Raw genomic sequence first — 27,475 nt, forward strand, 5'->3', positions numbered from 1 at the left:
GCCAGAAATTAGAGGAGCGCAGAGATCTCCGAGGGCTAGAGGAAGTTACAAATGAGTGAGTGGGGGGGGGTGGGGGCCAAGGCCATGGATGGTTTTGAAAACAAAGATGAGAATTTTAAAATCAGGAAGTTGCTGGACTGGGAACCAATGTATTTCATTGAGTACAGTGGTGATGGATAAATAGGACTTGGTTAGGACACTGGCAGCAGAATTTTGGATTAGTTAAAGTTTACAGAAGGTGCAAGGTGGGAGCCCAAACAGGAGTGCAATAGAATAGTTAAGTCTAGAGGTAACAAAATGTTTGTTGGATCAGGGTTTCAGCTGCAGATGAGCTGAGGCAAGGGTGGAGATGAGTGAGTCATGGAGGTGGAAATAGGTGGTCTTGGTGATGGAGCGGATATATAGCTGGAACCTCATATTAGGGTCAAATAGTTTACAAATGGTCTGGTCCTACAGTGGCTGGACTTAATAAGCATCGAGTCTTTTAGGACCCTGAAATCTTTTTCAACATTATCCTTAGCTATATCAACACCATTCATGGAGTAGCTTGCCTCCCTTGCATATATTAGCACTGTCTAATTCATTTTGTGCTTCCTGAGATTTCTCCTTTGATTCCACTGATCTTCCATCTGACCAATTTGCATTGAATTTATGAACTGAAGTCAATTGCTGTAATCAAGAGTGGTTACCACAATTGTCCCTGCAGCAAACAACTCTACATTTCTTCATTCTAACACGATTCCTCCAAAGTGTCTGCTCATTTCTATTCTTCAGACAAATTGTTTACCTATTCCTGATATTTAACCTAAATCCCCACCATTTGGGCTTAAATAGTAGCCTAACTTAACTTTGTCAAATGCTTTCTAGAAGTATTTATGAATTTCCATCATCCACAAGATGACACTTCCTAAAAAATTAAAGGAGGTTAATAAGGTAGGCATTGTCCCCTTTGAATCCATGTTGAGTGTTGTTTGTTAAATCTGTGTTGAGTGCTGTTTACTGCATTATTATTGTAGAGATAATCCTCATATTTATTCCGTATTGAATCCCTTATTGGATCCATAATGAATTTGTTGTTGCTTATATGTGCATTTTATAAATGGGCACCAAAGTTAACAAATTTCAAATTGCATTCGTTCACATTTTATTTTCCTGTGTTTCAGGGACAATGTGGAAATTTCTCCATTGCAGAAAGCTGGCAAGAGTCTGTCTGGTTTACCAGTCATCAATAATGATCCTAAAGAGGAACATAATTACAGTGCAAATGGTACTGTGTCTCACCGCAGCGAGTCCAGGTCCAGCGTTTCATCCTTTTCTTCTGTGGAGGAAGCGTACGAGTTCATTCCAAAAGCCAGTCGTGGGGGGAGCGACGGAAGTGAAGGCTTCCATAGCGATGAAGAGTCTGAGGTAGATGACTGTGAAAATGAGTCAAATGAACTGTTAGGTGCCAGTGCTTACAAATCCCAGCGATGTGGAAATGACACTGCTAGTGTGTTACGTTTGGCTGGAAAAAGCTGCAGAACAGTGCAGCAAGAAGTTGATGAAGAGCTGAAGGAGGCCGCTGGTTCACTTTTGCACCTTGCTGGAATCCATATGTGCCTGGACTCTTTAGTCAGTAAACCAGGAAAAATCCGGAATGAAAATCATAGTGTGAAATAGCCTTTCTGTTCCCTTCTCTGCCATAATGTGTCAATGTGGCAATATTCTTCAATATAATTCCTTCTCAAAAGGAAGAAACAAGCCATATGAAGACTGAGGTGTTTTCATTTCTATGTAAACTGCCATTTGTTTGCACCTTTCTGAGACAAGAAGTTCTTCATGGGGTTGTATCAGTTCTTTAAAAGTGGACTTTACAGCAACCAACACATGCAATGGATCAGCCTGCACACCAAAGTAGGTCTTCAGGCTGTTTTATTGGTTGACATTTCAAGCAGTTAGAAACTGAGAAGATTTTTTTAATTGAAAAAAAGTAAACTTAAGTATTCGGGGTTGAAAAGAGGTGGTGGGGCTTGGCAATATTGTAGACATCTTGGAGATCATATACTGTATTTTTCAACCTAGCATGTTGATGATATTTTTAAAAGTTAACCCTCTCTCACTATTTCTTCTTTCCTGAATATGGTTTCCAGAGAACGTTGAACTGTCTCTGATGGTACATCACTGCTAAATGCCCCTAGATTTAAATCATTCTCTCTCAGGTGTTGGGGCACAGTTCCATTGACACGAGGAGCTCCCAGTAAGCGCCATTCTTCATGCACAGGCTAATTCAACTGGCTATTTGGCTCTGTGGGATATCTCAGCAAGGCAATTCTGTTCTTATTGCTGTCCAAATATACACACTTTCCAACACAAGTCACTGGATAATCATCAGACGTTCCAACATATTAGAAAGTGCGTATATTTTTCCCTCCTTGCAATGGAGGTACTGCCTCTTAACTGCTCCCCAGGCTGCAATGAGCTAAATTAGTGGAGGCCATGAGAAGGCTGCACTTTACATTGGAATGAAGTTGAAAAAAGAAAAATGAAGTTGACTTTGCTATGCAGTTAGGTTTTTTAAAAGTATTTTTTAAAGAAATATCATCACAATGGTCATGATTCCATGATCTTTGGAGAACTGTGATGAAATTATTGGTGTATAAATCAAATTGTTAAATCAGAAGCTGCAGTTGGTTATGTCAAACTGGTAATATTTTATACCCTATAATAACCTTCTGGGAGACATGTGATAGCACAGGCCTGTGGTGACTGTATCAAAAGACAGTACTGTTGTGGTTACATCAAAGAGGGTTGGATTACCTTTTTGTAAGCAAGCAATACCTCTGAACGTCACTAAGCATGCGCTTTAGAATTAAAATCAGCATGCAATGCAAAGACAACATACTATCATTTTTTAATTCCACAAAATATATAAAATAACAGATGTATTGAGGTGCAATGCTGTTGACTGCTGGACTCAAGGTGACATTTATGCTAGTGACTAATGACCTCTGAATCCATTGACGAGGGTAGGGCCTTGTAACTCTTTTAAATATGCTTGTATTTTTTCTTATGTTCTTCTATGAGTGTTTTTGTTCCATCTCCAACTGCAGAAGTGGATGGAAAGATTGCCAGCTGCCAGGCCTTTACTAATGCCAGAAATTCTGTAGAATTAACCTCTCTCCAGAGTTTTTCCTCCCTCACCACAATGGGAAATCCACAATGAAAAATCAATCAGATACAACTCTGTGGCAGTTTATTAACACTAAGTGCAACCTTTTTTGTGCCATCCTTAACTTATAATTTTTGATTTGGATTGGCAATCATGACTCAAAAAAGACCACACTATTGCGTTATGGTATTATGGCCTAGTCCAAATGCTTTGGGTGCAATGTTCAATAAGTCCTACTTATTGGCGATGAATTCAGTATCATGTCTTTTTATGCAATGGGGTGGGTTTGCAATTTAACCCATTTATTTTCTTCACTTGCTAATGTTGGCTTATTACACTAGAAATTGCTGACATAGTTCTAGTCCACTGCTTCTGGAAGCTCAGTAGAGCCACATGCATAAGATTTTGATGGCAATGTGATAGTAAGAGTTCTGCAGTAACGTGCATTGTTAATGGCCCCTTTGCTGATGCAGAATCCCCATAAAAAACACCCTAATGTAAATCCACGTAATATGTTTTAACTATCATAGACAATAGCAAGGGAAACATTTTTTCCCAGCCCTCAATGGAAACCTGCTCGGGATGGGGGTGGGGGTGGCCATCAAGTTGCAGCCTTCAGCTTTATCACCCCATTCTTGCTGACTACCGCTTTGACTGCTCTCTGCGGTTTTGTGGATGACGTGCTCACTGAAAATAGTCAAGTGCCTTGTAATTAAACCTTTGCTAATCAGAGTCCCTGATTAGTTTTTAAGTTGGGCTTGAGCAGAGATGCCACTGCAACTTTCCCACCGTGCTTGATGCAGATCAATAGTAGTCAGGAAGAACAAAAGGCCATTCAGGTTAATCCAAGAGTACTTCTTTGGGCCCCACAAGGAAAGTTGCATGCTTTCCTGCCCCGGACTCCACCTGCTCCCCACAATTTATCTGCTTGCCGTTGAGGCCATCTTTGCTGCTGGACCATAGCATTTGAATGTCCAAACTTCCAAATGCCACCTTTCAACTAGCTTCTAATTTTCACCCACTTCAGATGGGCAGCTGCTTGTAAGTATGCAGATGAGGCACATTAGCTATGGGCCTTCAAATGCATTTAGCAGTCTCTTTCCTGCCCCACTTGAATTCAATGGGAGTTAAAATCCAATCCCAAAATATGCAGGACTTGTAGATCTACATTATAGAATCTCACATATCCAAACTTGAGGGTATTTGGTGCCAATGCCCCCTCTTTTACCAATTGAAATTTATGGGCCAACACATCAGCTTTCTTGTGCTGGGAATGATATGATTCCATGGACACAACTATGACCTGAATTTTCAGCTCGCCGGGCAGGCACAATTGGCGGGCCCGGGAGCATTCGGGAAACGGACTGCCGACCATGATCGGCCCCCGACTGCAATTCTATGCTGGCTGGTCAATTAACGGCCAGCCAGCTTGAAGCGCACACTGAAAAGCTCAGTGCTGCCAGGGTGGGGGGGCCGGGAGGAGGGCGGGCGATGATGGTTCCTCAGGCGAGCGCTGAGAGAAAGCTCCCTGAAGGTAGAGAGCTGCCTGAGAGAGCGACAGACCCAAAGACCATGAAATAGTTTTGAAAATCAGGAAAAAAATGTCCAAGCATCACAATCAGGCACCTGAACATATAGATGATAAAAATACTGTCCACAGAATTTTATTTTAATTTTATTTAATAACGGAAACCTCATCCCGTTCTTGGATGAGGTTTGATGAAAAATGCAAAGTCCGCCTTGCTTAATTTGCCCATCCGCCATTTCTTGGGCAGGCCAAGAAAAATCAGAGACAATGGCTCCATTAATGGGCTTAATTGCCCACTTAATTGTTGATTAGCGTGCTTCCAACTTTTGTGTGCGCCTGCCGAGCGAAATATCGCGCGAGCATGGGATAACGATGGGACACTTGCCCGAGGTCTTCTCGTGCGATTTTAAGCCCAATTGGCACACGCCCGCTCGCGGGATGTAAAATTCTGCTCCATATTCCTGGAAGCGAATCGTGTAATTTCAGATGCCTGGGGAATATCCTATGAGAAGTACATACTTCTCATTGTCTGTTAATTTATGCCACTTTAGTGAGCATTCCTCTACTTATTTTTTCTTTGTTTTTTTTCACAGTCTTTTCTGATTCCAGTATTTTTTGGAGGCCTAATTAGAGCTGCAGTTTTTTATTGTGGGGTTGGGAGGCAAAACACAAATATAATGCAAAGTTTTTTTCATTAAAATAAGCACAGGGCAGCTGGCATGAAACAATCTGCTTCTTATTGGTCATGTAGCAATATACAAGTAATAACAGGAATGTACAGGGAGGATGGGCTATTTGCCAAAACCAGAAAATAATGTCCTTTCTGAATAAAAGGTTTTTCCTCTTTCAAAACAAAGTATATTTTTTAAACTTGTGTTCTGATATCAGCCAAGCATGGTATTTTTCACTGAACTTTTGAGGTTTCTCAACAGTATAATGTTGACATGCTCCTCAGGAGGGTTAACAGGTCTGATACAGACATTAAAACTTCTTGTAAAACCAGAGAAAGAACACTGTGTACCTAGCAAGAGATAGGGTGGGGAGCTTTCTTCATGTTTCAATGTATAGAGTGTTGCATCACGTATTCAAACTGCTTGGTAATAGTCATTTCCTGTCAGTAATCTGCCAGATTTTAGTTGCTCACCAGTGTTGTCATAAAAAATCTAAAATGTATGTTAATAATAAGGGCATGCCAAGTGTAATATTTAATACAAGCCAGTAGCATTGGATATGTGCAGACCAACACACCTTTGTCATGGCCAGGAGGGTTGCCACTTTGGCTTTCATTTACTTTTTCCCCCCCCCCAGAGTTGAGGTCCTTTTCGAGTGCCTTGTCACACATGAATAGAGGGAGAAGTCTGAAGACAAGTTGCCACAGACTGTCAGTGGGAGACTTTTTATTTTCACATTAATTCTTATGGCCTATATGCCCAGTACTATCTTCAAAAAAAACAAAGTAAATAGTTTCTCAATCAAATTTTCCTGTTTACATTACACAGGAGTAGATCAGCCTTAGCTTCAAAAAATGTAATGTGGCACTGTTCTCCTGTGCATTGAGATACACCAGCACAACTCTGGCCATTGTCTTCCTCTTTCTTATAACTGCTACCAGCTGTTGAGTGTTAAGGCAAATAAACAGCCTGCAAGTCTCATTTTTTGGATCAGCTGGTTTTTGATGTCCAGAAACCCATCATCGGGTGAGAATCTCCACATCAAACAGTTGAGAAATCCACATTAGCTCATTTTCTGTTGGTTTGTTATAGAATGCATATTCAATTTTTACTGGGGCAATCTTACCTAAAATCTGAGACTTGGCAAAATGCCAAGAGCTACAGCTTTGTGCTGGAATTCAATCGACTAACATAATGCAAGTTTTCAGCACACAGAAATGTGAAACTTTCTCTTGCTTCGCTGGCTAGAAACCCTACCTGGTACTCAACTATATACGTAACTGCTGCCGCATACCAAATAGTGGCCACATGCATGAATTTTCTTGCTTAAGCAAAATTATCCTAACTTTACTTTCAATTGCAATCTTACATTCACAGTAATTGCATAAAAATGAAAAAAATATTGTTTATAAATAAAACATTAAATCTCCCCTGGAATTAACAGATTTTAAAATAGCTGCCACAGTGAATAAAATTGCCACCAGTTCACCAACATTAAAGATAATGGTTACCTGTAGCGCTGTTATCAGTTAGTCAATTTAAAATTTCCCAAACAAATTATTTCTAAATTGTAATAACCTATTGTTTAATTTGTTATCTCATTATAATTTAACAATATCATAGGTTTAATATGTGGGTTTGTTGAGAGCTCTTTTTCCTCTTTCATATTTGCTTGCTACCCTCTAGTACACCTCACCCAGGTAGATAATCATGTCAAACAAATATAGACTGAGGACTGAAATTGGGACAATCCTTCCTGGGCTGAACAGTGATTTCACCAAACAGACCAGCAGGAAAACCAGAAGTAAAAAAGAAATTCCTCTAGAGGTAGCATGTTTTGACAATTCTTCCTTCCTGCCACCCTTCAAAGCCATTAATTGCTTCCTGGGATACAATTCCATAAGCATTGCTTAATGAATTTGATCCTATCAGCACCAGATCTGCACATTCCAGTGGGGTAAGGTTCAAGGTGATATTAGGAAGGTGAACCACAGCTTATTTTCCTCTCCATAGAATAGTGGCGCTGAGGCTGATTCCAGCTAAGTTGAGTAAATTCAGTACAGACCAGTTACATACTGTTTTCATGAGCCAATGAGGCAGCAATGAAAGAATTTATGTTACCTTTGTTTAGCAGGCATTTCCATGGGTGGAAATGGCTCCAGTTGCAGCTAATTTCAATGATGTATATAATGTAGAATGCTTTGCTCTCAGCGTTTCAAAGACCAGTGATCCGCTTCAGGACAGAGGAAAAGATTCAAACTTTATTTTTCTGCATTGCACATCCATGTTTATATTGCATCAATGAGCAGGGCCGCCATGTGGATCAGATCAATATCATGCATGGTTACTAGACTGAGAATTTACAGAAATGTTTTGGAACACAGTACAACTGGTCGGCTTGCTTCCAAAACAGTGTTAGGAGTGGGTGAACCCTCCGCTACTATTGTAGTAAATGAATCGCTCTGTGGAGATGTGTGCAAAATCAGCTACAGTGTGAATATGGCACTGCTGTAATGCAAAATGGAAGAATGTCAAAATTTCTTGCCCTGACCCCAAATGTGTAATATTTAATTGACACAGTGGATGGCAGTGATCCTATTTTGTTTGGAGTATGTATATGAAATCTGGGGCTTTTTCCCTTTGATGCATCATTTCTCACCTTAAGGTGGCAGTTCAGCACTTGTGTATAGTTTTGTGAGAACCAGCAGTCCTCCTTTATTTATATTCCAGAAGTGAAGATTCTTCATGCCCACACAGCAAATGCTGTTGCAATGGAAGATGATGTCACATTTGAGATTTCACTTGCCAAAAACAGCCATATTTACTTTCAAACAGGGGTCCCTGGAAAGGAAAGCTCTCCAGTAGGTGGAGTCATGCCAAACACAAAGGAAGATGGTTGTGGTTGTTGGAGACCAGTAGTCTCTGCAAGAATTCCTTAGGACAGTGTCCTAGGCCCAATCATCTTCAGCTAAGGTCAGAAGTGAGGATGTTTTGCTGATGATTGTAGTGCTTCGTTTCACTTGTAACTAATCAACCTTCCTCATAATGAAGCAGTCTGTGCCTGCATGTAGCAAGATCTGGACAACATGCAGGCCTGGGCTGATAAGTACCAAATAATATTTGTGCCACACATGTGCCAAGCAGCGACCATTTCCAACAAGAGAGAGAGTCTAATTATCTCCCTTTGACATTCCATCGTGAAATCTCCCATCAATATTCTGGAGGTGTCACCATTGACCAGAACTGGTGCAGCCACATAACTAATGTGGAGACAAGAGCAGGTCAGAAGCTGGGTGAGGGTCTCACTTCCTGATTCCCCAAAGCCTTTTCACAATCTACAAGCCATAAATCACAAATGCAATGGAATACTCTCGACTTGTATGGATGAGTTCAACTCCAACAACATTCAAGAAACTTGATACCATCCAGGACAAAGTGACCTGCTTGATTAGCACCCCATCCGCCACCTTAACCACTCACTTTCTGGGTTAAAATCCTGGAACACCCTACCTATAACAGCATTTTGGAAGCACCTTCACTACATGGACTGTGGCAATTCAAGAAGATAGTTCATCACCACTTCCTCGAGCGCAGTTCGGAATGGGCAATACATTTTGGTCTTGCAAGCAATGTCCACATGTATTCCCCATTAAAACAAATTAGATATGGGAACCATGGCAGCTTTCACTCTTTTTCCGACCGCCCCTCCCCCCACCACCTCCAGCCTGAGCACTGAGGAAAAGTTTGGGGCTTTTGTTCTCTCCTTTCAAGTAATCCACAGGGTTTTTAATTCTTTTTCCCAGTAGGTTCCCGAAATTATGAACAGCCTCCCACTAAAAATGGAAGCGATATCGGGGGTGTAATTCTAGGTATTAATTGCTAATTCTGATATATATGTTCTAATTGTGTGTGAGATGTGTTCAACACCATTTTTGACCACTACCCTTTGGAGTGGAGTGAGAACTTGAAAAGCTCTTCTAATAATACTGCTAGTCAAGAAGTATAATGAGACAAAATTAGGACATTTTATATTGGGTGATTTGAGTGAGCAAAATCTGCAGAGTAGAGGTTTACTGCCATAGCTGTGTATCCTAAGCTGTTCATAATGTTATACTGTACATATATTTTATTTCTGAAGCTGGTTGTGGCATTCTGCCTGAGCTTACATTATGTAATTTATATCTTTTTCCATTGCTGTACTGAATACTGCATGTTTTAAAGTCTGAATGGTGCTCAGGTAGTTGTAGAATAATGAAACACTTTAAAATAAGCTGGTGGTAAAAAAAAATTGATACAGAAGATGTAAAAACAACCAAATGGATGCAAAATGCCACTATTCCAATACTACTTGTTCTCATACTTTCTAACCAAAAAAATTACACGCTTAACATTTCAAATGCCAACATAACTAGTTTTCTTTTAAATCAGTAAAAATTGGATGTATGATAATGGGGAGAGGGGAAAAGATTGAGGTACTTGGTGATTGGTGTTACAAGATATGTACTGATAGCCTGGTTGCGGCTCATACCTTCTGCCAATCTGATTGTTAAAGGCTATTGGAACTATTGGTTTTAAAACTGTTTAATTACACCACCGCAAATGTGCATGTTACCCTGTGTTCATAAGAATGTTTTATAATGTTTATTTTCACCAAAGATATGCAAATTGCATACACATGGTTTTGTTAAATAAACTTTTGTTGTAAAATACTGACTACAATTATTGGAGTTTCCCAAACCTTGTGTATAAAATGCCTGTCTATTTTCCTCAATCACTGGTCTGCACCAGCCATTACGATGGATATGTGCTGAGGCCTGTGCTCACAATACAGTGAACTCACTGCTAGGAATCCTGTGACATTAATCTCTTGAAAGTATAGTCCAACTTTAAGCAGACGGACTTGGACATCTTTTGTAGAAGGAAAGGCTGCAACTAACACCAATACCACTAAACTTTGTGTGTGTTTTTTATATTCTTCCATGGGATGTGAGCATTGCTGGCAACCCCAGCATTTGTTACCCATCCCTAATGTAAGAAACTGGAGGCATAAAGCTGTGTCTTATCACTCCATGATAACCCTGATATTAGTTAGGTATCAGGAAGAATTCACCATATCGAAGCTCTGCCCACAATAATGAAGGTTTTGATTTAAAAAAAAGTGACACTGCCAGGACCAAAGAGCTGCCAGCCCTCTCATTGGCCAGCAGCTCTTGGAGATGGGATCTCTGCCCTTGAAAGGGCAGAAACACCAACAGCAGGCAGTTAATTGCCTTATTGCCACAGAATTGAGCTGGGTCACCTGGAAACAGCCAAGCCTGGGTTTCCCCTGGCTTTCCAGCCTGCTAGCAGGGCCACCACAGCCCTGACAAAATTCAGCTCCTGGTGACAGCATTAGGTGATGCACAACCACTTGTGTTGAATTGATTTCACCAATAATTGAACTGTGATGATCTGTACTATGCTAAGGTTGCACCCTATTTCATCTACTTGCAGCACTAACTCATGTTTTTCATCTCCCACAGGTTCTTCACACAATCAGAGAAGAGGGAGCAGCCTGAGGAGACCTCAGAGGAGAACTGGCACTCTGCGGATATACACCATCTCATGATTCCTGCACACCTTCCACCAGTGCAACACACATGCCTTGGTGGTCCTGCATTACAGATAGAGTTACATATGGTGAGGAACACATCGTGTGAGCAGGAGCAGTTCCTGGAGGAAGGGATAACACTGGAGAGTTGGAGAGCACAGGACACAGCTCAGCTAGACCTAGATGCTGTGCCTCTGGGGTCATGCACAAAAAGAGAACTTTATGAAGTAGCAATGGGAATGCATGTACTTCTGTCAGCATTTCCAGAGGCGGTGCATGGTCTTGCACAAAAATGAAGGAATCTATGTCATACATTTGTGCTGATGACCACCTCCGTGGAAAATGAGTGATCACCCTCATGGAGAATCAGACTTGGAAAGCTACCAAGTGTATGGTTGTCCCCACAATTGGCCTGCACATGATGGCTGCAAGTTTACACAGGATGGAACAAAGCATCACCATGGTAGCTCAATGCCACAATGACATGAAGCTAAATGCTCTCCCCCTGTAGACTGGCAGGGAGCTGCAGGTGGGTCCAGTGAGGGAAATTGGACAACTGGCACATGGAAGGGGCAGACTCTTTTCAAGGTTCCCCACTTCTCAGCCCTTGCCCTCCTCCCACTCACACAAAGCCATACAAGCGGTCTCCTGCCACGATGACTGAGTTTGCCCCTGCACAGGTGCAGGGCCTTCATGGGCTCCAAAAGCCAGATAGCATCCACCATGGGCATCTCATGTCAAAGTATGTGACCAGCTTGCCTCCAGTTTAGCTGAAGCCACAGGGGTAGCACTACCTAGAAATAATAGTGTAAGAGGAAGACATTTTTATTGCAAAAAAGAGATTCTGTTGGGTGCTTGTAATAGTGTCAATATTTCAATAACGTTCTTTACTTCAATTAAAGCATGAGGTGATGTGTTCTCCTCATTCTCATGGCCTTTACTTTCTTGCATCCCCATTCACCCTGGTCAGTTTCCTTCTGTGAATGGAATGATCAGCCTTGAATGAAGGAAAGGATGTGACTGTAATGGTTGGCTGGTTGACTGCACAAATGAGAAATGTGGCAGGGTGGGGTTGTGCAGAATACTTGATGGAATGCTTAGATAGCTGCAAGCATACTTTTCAAGTGAAGTGGCTTGGATGAGTCTTTCGCAGGCTTTTTCTCATAGCCAAGTGTGTGGCTGATGGAACTAATGGCACATCAAGTTCCTTCTTCTCTAAGGATGCGGATACCAGGTGCTCTCCGCCTTACCTTGCTCTTATGCACCTCCAGTCCTCTGCAGTGCTATGTTGTGAAGGACACAGCTGACCACAACAATCCTGGAAACTCTTGCTGGTGCATATTGAAGGGCGTCTCCAGATCTGTCAAGACACAGGAAGCATTTGCAAGCTTGCTCTCTTATTGCCCTGGTGCCGAAATGGCTCCTGTTATATCTCTCCTGTGCCTTTGTGGCAGGGTTCCTCAATGGGGTTAGCAGCTGGATCTTTGATTGGTACTCTGTGTCACCCAGGACTCAACTGTTCAGTGGAGAGAACACCTGCAGTAGATGAGACTGCTGAAGCATGAAGCAGTCACGGAAGCTTCTGGGATTCCTGGCACAGATGTGCATTAGGTTCTTGTGGTAATCACAGACTAGCTGTTCATTAAGGGAGCAGAAGCTCTTCTGGTTAATGAAGGCATCTGGTTAATCTGATGGTGCTTTGATAACCAGATTGAGTGTAATCAATCACACCCAGACTTGTGGAAATCCTGCCACTGATGTGAAGCCGACAGTCCTCTGGCTTTCAGTCACCTCAATAGTGGCAAAGCAGCTTCTAGACTTGGCAAATAAGGCATCACTAACCTGGGTGATGCTGTGGATAGTAGATCACAAAATTCTGCAGATGTCATCAGATCCCTGGAAGAAACTGGATGCGAACAAATTGAGAGCTGTAGTGACCTTGACAGCCACTGGCAATGCATGTATACCTGGTCCTCTTGGGTGGAGGTCTGCTTCCAGAGGTTGCAGATATCTGTGACTATCTGTGCAAGAGTGTGAGCCTTCTGATGCACTGTTGTTCGTACATGTTGAGGTAGCTCACCATTGGCCTATATCTGTGCTGGGGTATCACTCCCTTTGAGACACTCTGTATCTCTGTCCCATGGAACTACTGGTGGCTGTGGAGAAGGCAGCTCCTGCTCTTGCCCTGTTTCTCTGACTGCTGCACAGGACCATTCTGCTGCTTCTCCTCAGAGGTCCAAGCTACTGCAGTAGAGGTATCTCCCATGTTGCAAAGCAGTGTCACAGACAAGAAGTTGAGATTTAGCCCAGTTGACTCCAAAGCACTTGAAAGTTAATGTACCAAGTTGCAATTTCTAAAGAAACCAGTGAATTCAGGCTGAAAGAACTAATCCTGTCACTGCTCACCTTTCACTGTCGCTAACCACAATCTTGCTGATTTCAGCCTTTAAACTGGCAAGCTGGTTAATTTCATTCAATAATGACTTCCACTGTGCACTCACCTCTCCAACCTGACGAGTTATGGAGTCATCATGGAACCTGTGCACTGGATAAAGCATTGGCTATAGACTTTGACAAAATCCCAGCTGTAGTATGGAATACTTGCGCTCTAGAACTAGCCGTGCCCCTACCCAAGTTTCCCAGTATAGCTACGACATTGGCATCTACCCAACAATATGGAAAATTATTTAGGTATGTTCTTTCCACAAAAAGCAGGACAATTTCCAACCTGGCCAATTACTGCCCCATCAGTCTATTCTCGATCATTGACAGTGCTGTCACAGAATCACACAAACCTGCTCATGGATGCGCAGTTTGGGATCTGCCAGAAGCCCTTGGCCCCAAAGCTCATTATAGCCTTAGTCCAAACATGGATAAAAAATTCTAGAGATGAGAGTGATAACATTTGACTGACTGTGGCATCAGGGTGCCCTAGAAAAATGGAAGTCAATGGGAATCTTGGGAAAAAACTCTTCATTGGTCGGAGTAATACCCAGCATAAAGGAAAATGGTTGTGGGTGTTGGAGGCCAATCATCTCAGTCCCAGGATATCGCTGCAGGAGTTCTTCAGGGTAGTGTCCTAGGCCCAACCATCTTCAGCTACTTTATCAATAATCTTCCCTCCATCATAAAGTCAGAAGTGGGGATGATCGCTGATGATTGCACAATGTTCAGTACCAGTCGCGACTCCTTAGATATTGAAGCAGTCCTTGCCTGCATGCAGCAAACACGGGCAACATTTGGGCTTAGGCTGATAAGTGATAAGTGACATTCGTGTCACTCAAGTGCCAGAAAATGACCACCTCCAAAAGAGAGAATCTAATCATCTCCCTTTGACACATGGCATTGCCATCGTTGAATTCCTCACCATCAACCATGAAAGTTACCATTGACCAGAAACTGAACTGAACCAGCTATGATGTGGCTACAAGAACAGGTCAGAGACTAGGCATTATGTGGCAAGGAACTCCCCTCCTGACTCCCCAAAGCCAGTCCACCATCAACAAGGCACAAGTCAACAGTGTGATGGAATTCTCTCCACTTGCCTGGATGACTGCAGCTCCAACAATACTCAAGAGGCTCTCACCATCCAGGACAAGCAGCCTGCTTAATGGCAGTCAATCCACCACCTTAAACATTCACTCCTTCCACCATTGGTGCACACTGGCAGTATTGTGTACGATCTACAAGATGCACTGCAACAACTCACCAAGCCTCCTACAACAATATCTTCCAAACTGACCTCCACCACCTGGAAGTACAAGAGCAGCAGACAAATGGGAACTCAGCCAACTGCAAGTTCCCCTCCAAGTCAATCACCATCCTGACTTGGAACTATATCGCCATTCCTTCACAGTCTCTAGGCTAAAAACATGGAACTCCCATAACTGCATTTTGAGTGTATCCACACCACATGGATTGCAGTGGGTCAAGAAGGTGGCTCACCATCACCTTTTCAAGGGCAATTAGGGACAGGCTACAAATGCTGGACTTGCCAGTGACACTCACATCCATGAAAGAATATTTTTTAAAAGCCAGAATAGAGGGTTAAATACTGAATTTATTGCCTATTTGCATTTATTAATGAGTTTCCCGACAGCTGGAAGAGGGTTCCCCACTCACCTCAGAACCAGCTGTGTGATCCCAATGTCACCTTTCAAAGATTTAAATTACTACACGCATTCAAACCTTCCTCCGCATGCCTGGGAAAATTCTCCCCTTAGACATATTAATCTGGGACAGATTAGTTGGCACATGAATTATAAATAAAAGCCGTCATGGATTTGTTGGAGGCCTCACTAGCATATCCTGTAACACTGCAGAATTAACACTAACTCCTGCCGCTGATCAGAAAAGTGTCAGGAGCAGTTGTCCATGTGCACTCAGCCCACACTGTGGGCACTGGCGCATGCCCTGATTCAGAACTGTGCTCGCAACCTTCGGAAACTAGCTCTAGCTATAAAGATAACACATCTTGGAGGCAAGAAATTGAGTTCAATTAATTTGGGTTCATTTGCTGGATTTGCTGGAAGTTTGATTACATTACAGGAGTTAGTAATATTGCCCCTCCCATACCAATATTACTCTTGTGGTTAAATGGGAATAAAATATAATTTGTAAATGCTATCAACATGCTGTGGTAAATGTTATTAATATCACAGCGGGTGAGATTATATTTTAACCGATACTAGGCCGATATTTATTGGAAAGTGAATAAGTTGGAAAAGCTTTGTGCAGGGTGTTCCTACGGTCTGACAGCTCAGTTCCTAGAAAATGGGACTCAATCTCAGGGTCATGGTTTTGATTTGCACTAATTAATTTTTTTCTTCAATATTCAAAATACTTTTTAAAATTTATTTTTTTTACCAAAAACTACCCTTAAACTAAATTTTACAATCAATTCTCCGCATTGGAAGTTGGGAATCTCACTCCTGATTATATATCCTCATGATTTACAGAATTGTCAGAAGCATGTTTTTCAGAGGGAATGATTGACAAAATGAAAGGTGAACTAGAAACAACAACTTGTAATTGGTTAAGGACTGCACAGACCTAAAATGGGTTTATTGTTGGTCTGTGTCAAGCCAACTTTTTTCTTTTAATGCAGCCAGCTGACACTTTTGCCACTGACAAAGACACAGCATCTGTACATGTGCAAGAAGTGCTCCCCACCATGTTGCAGCACAAAATTAAGCCTGAACTTTTCTGTACTCTGTACAATTTAAGTAACATGCTATAGGATTGTTTATCAGAATCACATCATACCATCCTAATGCGCTGAGCCATCATGCCGGACCTTCACAATAAAACAACCCTTTTACAGAAGAGGCTTTTGTATAAATGTTAGGCTAGGTAATTATGCTTTCCTGCAGTCAGTTCACGGGATAAAGAGCATATTTATAATTTAGTAGTCATGTTCCTCTAATAAATTTCAATAGATTCATATGCATACACCTGTGTTTAAGTACTCATCCTTTTAAATTATGTAACTTCATCCTTTGGTCTTAGTGAATGTTTGCTATTGTTCTTCTCCACCAAACACTTGCTTTACAGGAAAGCACATGGAACAGCCTTTATTGTGGCAAAAAGTACATAAATACATTTGATACCACCAGATTATCTGTTGTGTGACACCGTGCTACACAATTACAATGCTTCTTAAAAGGGTAATAATGTTTTGTGTAATTTGTGTGGTATAAGCATTCGCATAAAAGCATTCAGGTTTTGATTTTTTTGCAAAAAAGGTTAAAAAAATTTCTTATTGCAGAATGATAGGGTTACCCTTTCAATCATAACATAAAAATTACTGGTAAATTTAGATCCCTTGTGTAATTTACTTTTCTCATACCACTTCTCTAACTTCATTTTGTTTGAAACAATGCTGAACCCCTCAGGGCTCTAATGTTCGTTCACACTTTTAAAAATGAAATAATTTTGTCTACATTACCTCGTTTCATTTGGTGGGGTTGCCAGCTGCAGGCCCTCAAATAGGGCCTCCCACTTCTCTGGCCTGCCCACCATCCTTAATTGAAGCTCCCAGAGGCTGTTTGTTAATTAGCCACCTCCGGGAAAATTGCAACCGACATCCCAACCTGGAATTGAGGCCAACGTGGGGGCCAACTGGGAAAACGTCAATGACCTTTCATCAGAACTGGGAAAAATTAGAGGTGTTATAGGGTTTAATCAAGTGACAAGTAGGAAGGTGAGAAAAAGAACAAAAGGAGAGATCTGTGATAGGGTGGAAGGCGGAAAAGACTAAATGACAAAATGGCTGGTGGTACAAGGCCAAAGGGAGTGGTAATGGAAGCAGTAATGAAATGAGATATATCTAGAGAAGGCGTGAGTGGCAGAGTTATGAAAAGCTTCCATCCAAAAGAACAAAAAGAGAGACCCAAGAAAGAAAAACCAAAACCAGCAAAGAAAATAAAACAGAACAAAATGGGGGCAGAGGTTATGATCTGTAATTGCTGAACTCAGAAGTTGAGTTCTGAAGTGCCTAATTGAAAGATGAGGTGTCGTTTCTTGAACTTGCGGTGTTCCAACAAAGCTAATGCAAGATCTGAGGTTGGGGTGGGAGCAAGGTGGAAATTAAAATGATAGGCCACCAGAAGCTGGTGGCAGGGGCCATGTTTGGACTGATTGGAGGTGTTCTGCAAAGCAGTCACCCAATGTTTGTTTAGTTTCCCCAATGTCAAGACTGCATCATGAGCAGTGAATACAGTATACTAAATTGAACAGGGATGTAACACTTGCCAATTCTCCAGTCCGCTGACATTAATCCCATATCCAAAAAGAATTGAAATATTGTGGCCAGACTCTCCTATTTCCATCCCTACTTCCCTTGGCAATCTAGGATGCATCTCATTCAGTCCGGGTGACTTTGACTGCTGCCAGTCATTTAAGTATCTTCTCTTTAATTTTCCAGACATTCTTAGGTCCCTTCTCACAACTCTTTGTCCGACACATCGATGACAGTATCAATGCCGCTTACTGGAAAAATTAATCAATTTTGCTTCCAATTCCCACCCTTCTCTCACCTTCACTTGGTCCATCTCTGACACTTCCCTTCCCTTCCTTGACTTCTGTCTCCATTTCTGGCGATAGACTGTCTACCAATATTCATTATAAGCCCACCGACTCCCACAGTTACCTTGACAAGACCTCATACCCTGTTTCCTGTAAGGACTCCATTCCATTCTCCCAGTTTTGCCATCTCTGCCGCATCCGTTCCGGTGATGCTAACTTCCACAATGGTGCTTCTGACATGTCTTCCTTTTCCCCCACCCACCCCAACCCCCACTGTTGTTGACAGGGCCTTAAACTGTGTCCAACCCATTTCCCACACGTCTACCCTCACCTCTTCCCCTCCCTCCCAGAACCATAAAAGGGTTTTCCTTGCCCTTACTTTTTACCCCACCAGCCTCCATATTCAAAAGATCATCCTCCGCCATTTTCACCAACATCAGCAAGATGCCACCACCAAACACATCTTCCCCTCACCTCCCATCAGCATTCTGAAGCGACCGTTCCCTCAGTAACATCCTGGTCCATTCCTTAATCACCCCCAATGCCTCATTCCCTTCCCTTGGCACCTTCCCATACAATCACAGGAGGTGGACCACCTGCCTCTTTATCGTCTCCCTCCTCACCATTCAAGGCTCCAAACGCGATTTACTTGCACTTATTTAAATTTCGTCTGCTGTATCCGCTGCTCACAATGCAGTCTCCTCTACACTGGGGAGTCCAAACACATACTGGGTGGCCATTTTGTGGAACACCTTTGCTCCGCAAGCATGACCCCGACCTTTCTGTCGCTTGCCATTTCAATTCACCATCTTGCTCACCATTTCTGTCTTCAGCCTCTTAGCGTACCAGTGAAGCCCAATGCAAGCTGGAGGAGCAGCACTTCATCTTCCGATTAAGCACTTTATAGCCTTCTAGACTTAACAGTCAGTTCAACAACTTCAAACTATGAACTCCATCCACAATGTTGAATTTCTCCCCCCCTACTTGCAGTCTGTATCTTGTACTCATGTTTTTGCTTTCAGACAGCACTGATCCTTTTCCTGCTATTAACACATTTGCTATTTTGCTTTCAGACAGTACTGACATTTATTCTGCTATTAACACCTGCTGTGGACCAAAACTTTAGCCTTTAGTACTAACATTACCACTCCTTTTGCTGTGTGTTCCATGACAAATTTGTCATTTAATCTTTCCTGCCCTCCAACCTAATCCTGAACTTTTATTTTGCTCCACTTACCCCTCCCCCTTTTCCAACAGTATAAAATCCATCACATTTCCTGATTGGTAAGGGGATCAAAGGTAACGGGGAGAAGGCGGGAGAATGGGGTTGAGAAACTTATCAGCCATGATTGAATGGCGGAGCAGACTCGATGGGCCGAATGGCCTAATTTCTGCTCCTATGTCTTATGGTCTTATTTCTACCTCTCTACAGTTCTGAAGAAAATAAAACAGAACAAAATGGGGGCAGGGGTTATGATAGGTAATTGCTGAACTCAGAAGTTGAGTTCTGAAGTGCCTAATTGAAAGATGAGGTGTTCCTTGAACTTGCGGTGTTCCAACAAAGCTAACCATAGAACCATAGAAAAGTTACAGCACAGAAGGAGGCCATTTGGCCCATCTTGTCCATGCCAGTCCGAGGACACCCAAGTGCCCTTTCTAATCCCACCTTCCTGCACCCGGCCCATAGCCCTGCAGCTTACAGCACTTTAGGTGCAGATCCAGGTACTTTTTAAAAGAGTTTAAAGTTTCTGCCTCTACCGCCAACTTGGGCAGCGAATTCCAGACACCCACTACCCTCTGCGTAAAAACGTTCTTCCTCATGTCCCCCCTACATCTTCTGCCACTTATCTTGAATCTATGTCCCCTGGTTCTAGAATTCTCCATCAAGGAAAACAATTTTATCCTGTCCACTCAATCTATTCCCCTCATAATTTTATACACCTCAATCAAGTCACCTCTTAGCCTTCTTTGTTCTAAGGAAAATAACTCCAACCTATCCAATCTCTCCTTGTAGCTACTCTTTTCTAACCCTGGCAACATTCTTGTAAACCTCCTCTGCACTCTCTCCAGAGCTATTACGTCCTTCCTGTAATGTGGTGACCAGAACTGCACACAATACTCCAGTTGTGGCCTCACCAGTGTTTTATACAATTCCAACATTATATCCTTACTTTTATATTCTATACCTCTGCCAATGCAGTACAGCATTCCATATGCCTTCTTTACAACCTTGTATACTTGAACTGCTGCCTTCAGGGACCTATGTACTTGTACGCCAAGATCTCTCACTTCATCTACCCCTCTTAGTATATTCCCATTTATTTTGTAATCCCTGTAACTGTTTGACCTTCCTAAATGTATGACCTCACACTTCTCTATGTTAAAATCCATCTGCCACTTTACTGCCCACTCCACTAACCCATCTATATCATTTTGGAGATTATGGCTATCCTCTACACTATCCACTACTCGGCCAATCTTTGTGTCATCTAACGCAAGATCTGAGGTTGGAGTGGGAGCAAGGTGGAAATTAAAATGATAGGCCACCAGAAGCTGGTGGCAGGGGCCATGTTTGGACTGAATGGACGTGTTCTGCAAAGCAGATTGGGCTCGAAATGTTAACTCTGTTTCTCTCTCCACAGATACTGCCCAAACCTGCTGAATTTTTCCTGCATTTTGTTTTTATTTCAGATTTCCAGCATCTGAAGTTTTTTGCTTTTATTCTCTTTATTTTTATCTCATCCAATTTATGACATTGGCAGTACCCCCTTCTTTTGTGGAGACAGGTGCAAAGGTCTCATTCAGTAATTGAGTCATTCCCCCTGCTTCCACAAGAATTTATTTTTGATCATAAAGAGTTTTTACGGTTATAAGTATTTGACACATTAAATACACTAGTTAGCTAAAGTTTTAATGAAACAGCTTAATGAATGAGTTTTTAAAAAAAACTCTTTCATGGACTGATTCAAAGCGGCAGCGTTATTTGAACAGCGTTAATCAATTCTGTAACTTTGCTAATATAAATGACTCAATCTATGAATAAGTCTGTTTGGTCATTAAACCTATTATGCTAGAATCAGTGAAACTGATATTGTCTTATGAAGGGATATGGCAGCTAATAGAAATACCACATCAATGTATCAGTTAGGTACAGTTAATAGCACTTGCCTTTGTGTTAGAAGCTTGTGAATATAAGCTCCAATATGAACTTGAGCATATATTTTGGGTTGATAGAACTGAGGGAGTGCTATACTGTTTTTTGGAAATGCCAACTGATATCATTTAGAAGTGAGATTAGCAAGTACTTTCTCAGACAAAAAAGGTATTGGAAATCTGTAACCTGCTCCCCAAAAGGCTGTGGATGCTGGATCAATTGAAACTTTTGAGATTAATAAATTTACGTCTAGGTAAAGGTATTGTTGAGACATTGTTAAAAGAAGTTAAATTGAAAAATAGTAGAAAGGATAGTTGGGATATATGGTTGTGTATATGTGATTAGATTAGCAGAAGACAAAGGTCCTGGTCACCTCAGCAAGTGATTAGATTAGTAGCTTAAAAGCTCATTTACCACAGGTTGTAACTGGGAGTGGTTGGCGGTGATGCACCAATGCAATGCACAAACTTCAAACTATCACAGAAGTTAAAGGAATAAACAGGAGGTTTGAATGTACAGAAAGGGATGATTCGATTCGATGAAAAAGCGATGTTACTGTTTGAAGAGCTTGTGCCAAGGCTTGACTGTATCCTGCTATTCCACTGTTACATTAAACGCAAAACAAGAAATAACCAAATGTAATATTTCTAAATTTGCTGACGACACAAAACCAGGTGGGAATGTGAGTGGTGAAGAGGATGTTAAGAGGCTTCAAGGCAATTTAGACAAGTTGAGCGAATGGGAAAATACATGGCAGATGCAGTATAACATGGCTAAGTGTGAAGATATCCACTTTGGTCGGAAAAACAGAATGGCAAAAGGACAAAGGGACCTGGGTGTCCTTGTATATTAATCACTAAAAGCAAGTATGCAGGTGCAGCAAGAGGTTAAGAAGTCAAATGGTGTGTTGGCCTTCATTACAAGAGAGCTTGTGTACAGGAGCAAGGATGTCTTCCTGCAGCTATACAGACCTTTGGTGAGACCACACCTGGAGTAGTGTGTGCAATTTTGGTCTTCTTACCTAAGAAAGGATATACTTGCCATAAAGGGAGTGCAGCAAATGTTCACCAGACTGATTCCTGGGGTGGCAGAATTGTCATATGAGGAGAGATTGGGCCAACTAGGCCTGTATCCAATGGAATTTAGAAGAATGAAATGTATAGAATTCTGACAGGGCTGGACAGACTGGATGCAGGGATGATGTTTCCTCTGGCCGGGGGTCTAGAACAAGGGATCACAATCTCAGGTTACGAGGTAGGCCATTTAGGACTGAGATGAGGAGAAACATCTTCACTCACTATGGAATTCTCGACCACAGAAGGCTGTTGAGGTCAAGTCACTGAATATATTTAAGCAGGAAATAGATTTCTATACTCTAAAGGCATCAAGGGGTATGGGGAGAGAGCGGGAGTATGGTGTTGAGACAGAGGATCAGCTACGATAATATTGAATGGTGGAGCAGGCTCGAAGGGCTGAATGACCTACTCCTACTTCTATTTTTCTCTGTTTCTAAGTCTGCTTATCATCTTACCTAAAAGATTTAACTTCATTTAACCAGGGATATGGAACAAAAATGGGTAAATGGAGTTGAGGTACAGATCCTAACTGAACAGGCCCACGTGGGTCAATGCCTACTTTTGTTCCTGTGGGTAGGTCGCCATAGTTCAACAAGGAACATAAAGAGATGCCTATTAGAGGGAGAAAGAGAGACAATTGGCTATACAGCTCGAGAATCACCATGCTGCATCAAGCATGGGGCAGGTGAGGAGGCAGATTCCAAGTCTACCTCAGCCAGAACAGGAATTGAACTTGCGCTGTTGACGTTATTGTGAACCACACTTTAGCCATCAGGCCAACTGAGCTAACCATCACCCTCCTGTTCCAGTATTGCTATGTAATTAGAACATTTTGTTAGGACATAACAGATTACAAGGAAATATGACAGACCTGCTTACCTTGTCCCATTCTTTCACAAGTGTATGTCAAAGGAAACAGTTGCCAGTAGTTTAAAAACGTAGAACAAGGAGCTGTAGATTTACAAGATTAGGAGCAATGAGATTTATAAAATATGACAGGAAAAGATTATTTACACAGAGTTGTGAGGCTGTTAAATTCACTTCCAGCATTAGTAATTGAGGCAGAAACTATGTCAACAACCAAGACTAGAATGGGAAACAGGGTGGGTAAATGTGATTAGGAGTAGAGGGCAAATGGCAGCAGAGACTTGTTTTGCCAAATTGAAACAGGCTATATTGTAAGTTATATGTATTTTCTCACTGGTGCATATGAATATTAAATTTTAAATAAAGGATCTGAATTGCACATTTAGAACCTATAACATTTACTGATTGAAGTTCCTTGGGATTGCTCACAAACAACTGTCAAGAACAAAAGTCTCTCTCCCTCTCTCTCTGTAACTAAGGGTAACTCCATAAGCCCAGCACGAAGCCATGCTTGAAGACAGCGCCAGTTTGATTTAGGGTACAACAGTGTGTGGTCCTACCTCTCCACTCCTTGCTCCTCAAGAACCTAGCTTCCAGCAGGGTTGTGGAATTACCACTTATAGCTCTGCTTCTGTTCTCTATATTTTTGTCCTTGTCTGCCTTTTTGTTCAGTGTTCTGTCTTCTCAGTGATAGCTACACACTTACTTTGATTATTGTAATTGCATCTTCCTATTTGTCTTTGACCTATTTGCTCCTTCATTCTATTTTCCTTTTTGTAAGAAAACAGGCATATATTCATTTTTAAATAAATCTATATAACTCTCATGATCCAGTTAATAATGCTACAGCAATGCTCGTGAGGATTGCTCTGAAGTTTATTTTTAGGGAAATATGCGAACACTCCACAAATGTCATTTTAACTTTTAACTGATCTAATTTCCATTTAATTTAATTTTGTTTCTTAGTGGCAAAGAAATATTGTCACCACCCTCATCTATGGGCTAAAGATCTGTGCACATCTGTCAATTTTATCATCAATTGGAGGAGCTTTTAAGCCCACCCCGTGTAAATCAGTTTATGGCCTTGATAACTTTTTTTAACGAAATGTCTTTTGTAACTTAAGAAAAACCCTGGTGTCACTTTGTCATTTTTTGTATTCATTCATGGGATGTGGGCTAGGCCAGCATTTATTGCCATCCCTAATTGCCCACAAGAAGGTAGTGGTGAGCTGTCTTCTTGAACCGCTGTAGTCCATGTGGTGTAGGTACATCCACAGTGCTGTTAGGGAGGGACTTCCAGGGTTTTGTCTCAGCAACAGTGAAGGAACAGCAATATATTTCCAAGTCAGGATGATGAGTAGCTTGGGGGAGGACTTCCAGGTGGTCGTGTCTGCTGCCCTTGTCCATCTAGATTGTAGAGGTCGTGGGTTTGGAAGGTGCAGTCAGGGAAAGATAGAGGATCAAATATGTAATCAAATTTCAGAGAAGCGTAAGAATAATAGGGCAGTAGTAGAAAAGGATTTTAACTACCCAAATATTAACTGGGATAGTTTTAAGTGTGCAAGGTGGGGAGGAAGCAAAGTTCTTAAGTTGCATCCAGGAGAACTTTTTTAGCCAGTATGTAGAAAGCCCAACAAGGGGGGCGGGGAGCAGTTCTGGGCCTAATATTCAGAAATGAGCCTGGGCAGGTGGAAGGCGTTTCAGTAGGGGAGCATTTTGGAGATAGTGACCATGGGAAAAATTATCCCCCGTTGTGCGGGGACAGGCGGGGGCAGAGGCAGGCGTGTCCGGATGTGCCGTTTTACGTGGGCGGGCCAATTAAGGCCCACCCATTGTAACTCACATCCAGAAGCGCTGTGCGCTCCCTGTACGGGTGGGGGGAGATTCCCTGAGTGGTTCACACGCGGGCAAAAGAGCGCAGAGATCTCCCTGAGGCACAAAGGTGCCTCGGGGAGATCCGTCTGACATGTGTAAGTTTAAATAAAGGAAGGAAAAAACTTCTGAAACATGTCCCCTCATGTGACACTGTCACATGAGCTGGGACATATCAAAGAATTAATGTAAAAATTTTTATTACATTTTAAAACACTTCATGAAAACTCAACATTAAGGTTGGATGGGTAACTCATTTAGTTAAGTTAATGACTATTCAAATGGCCTTAACAGGTCTTTGACAGTTCAGCAGGCATGCAGCCGAGTTGGCTGAGTGCCTGCCAAGCTGACAATCTAAATGACAAGTGGTGACGTCGGGACGCATGCCCGACGCCACCGCGCGTCATTTTATGCGTCAGCGAGCGGGCCCTGACCCCGCTCGCCAACCAGAGAATTCTGCCCTATAACTCAGTTAGATTTAGGATAGTTATGGAGAAGGATAAGGTTGGGCCGGGAATAAAAGTTCTAAACTGGGGAACGGCTAATTTTGCTAAGATGAGGTGTGATTTAACCCAAGTGGACTGGAAGCAGCTACTTGCAGATAAAACTATGTCAGAGCAGTGGGAGGCATTCAAGGAGGAAATAGCGAGAGTACAGGGCAAATATATTCCCGAAAAGACAAACTGGAGGTCGGGGGGGTGGGGGTGGTTACCAAGTCTGGAGAACCCAGGATGATGTCAAGAGACAAAGGTTAGGATTAAGGAAAAAAGAGAAGCTGATGGCAGATACCAAGGGCTCAATACAGCAGAGTCCTTAGAGGAGTATAAAAAGTGCAGAGAGGAATTTAAAAAGGAAATTAGGAAAGCTTAAAGAGTGCATGAGAAAGCATTGGTGGGTAGAATAAAGGAAAACCCAAAGGGGTTTTTTAAATATATAAAGAGCAAGAGAATAACTGGGGAAAGAGTAGGGCTAATCAGGGACCATTGAGGTAATGTGTGTGTGGACCTGGAAGACATGGGTGCAGTCTTCAATTAATACTTTTTGTCGGTCTTCACAATGGAAAAGGATGATGCAGATATAGACATCATGCTGGAGTACTGTGAAATATTAGAGCAAATTAACATAGGAGGGAGAGAGGAGGTACTAGCAGGTTTAGCAGCCTTAAAAGTGGATAAATCTGCAGGCCCGGATGAGATGTATCCCAGGCTATTGAGGGAGGCAAGGGAAGAAATATCAGGGGCCCTGGCAGTAATTTTCAAATCCTCTCTGGTCACAGGTGAGGTGCCAGAGGACTGGAGGACTGTTAACATTGTCCCATTATTAAAAAAAGGGAGGAAAGGATAGACCAGGAAATTACAGGCTAGTTAGTCTAACCTTGGTGGTGGGGAAGTTACTAGAAAGAATTCTGAGGGACAGAATATATCTGTACTTGGAGAGACACAGATTAATCAGGGATAGTGAGCATGGATTTGTTTCTGATCTCTGCCCTTGTCTCTTACCTGGGACTGCCTTCTGGGATCTCTTTCTGTCCCACTCCCTTGTTTTGCACCTTCTCCCTGTCCTCCTCCCTGTATGCTGCTCTCTGGGATACCTTCTCTCTAATGACAGTCTGGTTCAGATCACCTGACCTGCTTTTCATGCTGTTTCACTTCTTTTCTTCTTTTTTCCTTCTGTGCATGTGCACCAGGCAGATTCCTGGCCTAAAGACATGAAATTAGATGAACTGCGTAAACGCGGCCATTTCCCGGCCGGCGCATGCATAGAAATCCCAAGGCTTTGATTAAAACTAGAGGTAAGATCAGAGTTCGTTGCAGTATTCATTAAGCACTAAATTTCCTGGATGTATTCCTCATATTTATCAGAACTTTATTTTTTGAAAAAGGATTGCTTACATTATTTTGTCAAGTTGTGCGATTGCAAATGGCCAGTCAGCTGGTTCAAATACAACACGTCGATTTTATTTCTCAATATGTACAGGCGGGACATGCCAGGTGACATACTGGGTTTTGCCAATGACAGTGAGGAATTTTATTCTTTCTTTCCAACAAAGTGGTCTCAAGTAAATTTTGATTTTGACACCTTATTTGGTATACTGCCACCATTTTGGATTAGATATTTTTAAATGTTTTATGATGCGTGTTCCACTTCCTGTGACTTCAGTGAAAGCGAGAAAAAGTGAGTATATTTGATTTTGCTGGGCAAGAAAACCTACATAAAAAGACCTATAAACACTATAATATAAAACCTCTAATAACAAATAAATCTTAATGATGGAAAAACCTACTTACATAGAAACATAGAAAATAGGAGTAGGCCATTCAGCCCTTCACTATGATCATAACTGATCATCCAACTCAATAGCCTGCTCCCGCTTTCTCCCCATATCCTTTGATCCCTTTCATCCCAAGAGCTTTATCTAACTCCTTCTTGAAAACATACAATGTTTTGGCCTCAACCACTTTCTATGGTAGCGAATTCCACAGGCTCACCACTCTCTGGGTGAAGAAATTTCTCCTCATCTCAGTCCTAAATGGTCTACCCCG

General features: G+C 42.0%; 1 protein-coding gene and 1 long non-coding RNA gene across 4 annotated transcripts in view; one reads left to right on the forward strand and one right to left on the reverse strand.

The window, feature by feature from the left end:
• The window catches only part of LOC144689820 (forkhead box protein N2-like), a 67,754-nt gene extending 57,700 nt beyond the window's left edge, over positions 1–10,054 (forward strand). For both annotated transcript variants that reach the window (XM_078557226.1, XM_078557225.1), the window contains exon 8: positions 1,164–10,054. In XM_078557226.1, coding sequence (XP_078413352.1) covers positions 1,164–1,659 — 496 coding nt within the window. In that variant the 3' untranslated portion in view covers positions 1,660–10,054. The remainder of the gene's footprint in view (positions 1–1,163) is intronic.
• Positions 1–27,475, reverse strand: part of LOC144689822 (uncharacterized) — a 102,940-nt gene that overhangs the window by 56,036 nt on the left and 19,429 nt on the right. Inside the window, exon 3 of one of the 2 annotated variants that reach the window (XR_013578718.1) lies at positions 23,073–23,144. The exons of the other annotated variant lie outside the window; for it this stretch is intronic. This is a non-coding gene — a long non-coding RNA (uncharacterized LOC144689822). The remainder of the gene's footprint in view (positions 1–23,072; positions 23,145–27,475) is intronic. 2 annotated transcript variants of the gene reach the window in all.

Source organism: Cetorhinus maximus, chromosome 14, assembly GCF_964194155.1.
Source record: "Cetorhinus maximus chromosome 14, sCetMax3.hap1.1, whole genome shotgun sequence".
NCBI lineage: Eukaryota > Metazoa > Chordata > Chondrichthyes > Lamniformes > Cetorhinidae > Cetorhinus > Cetorhinus maximus.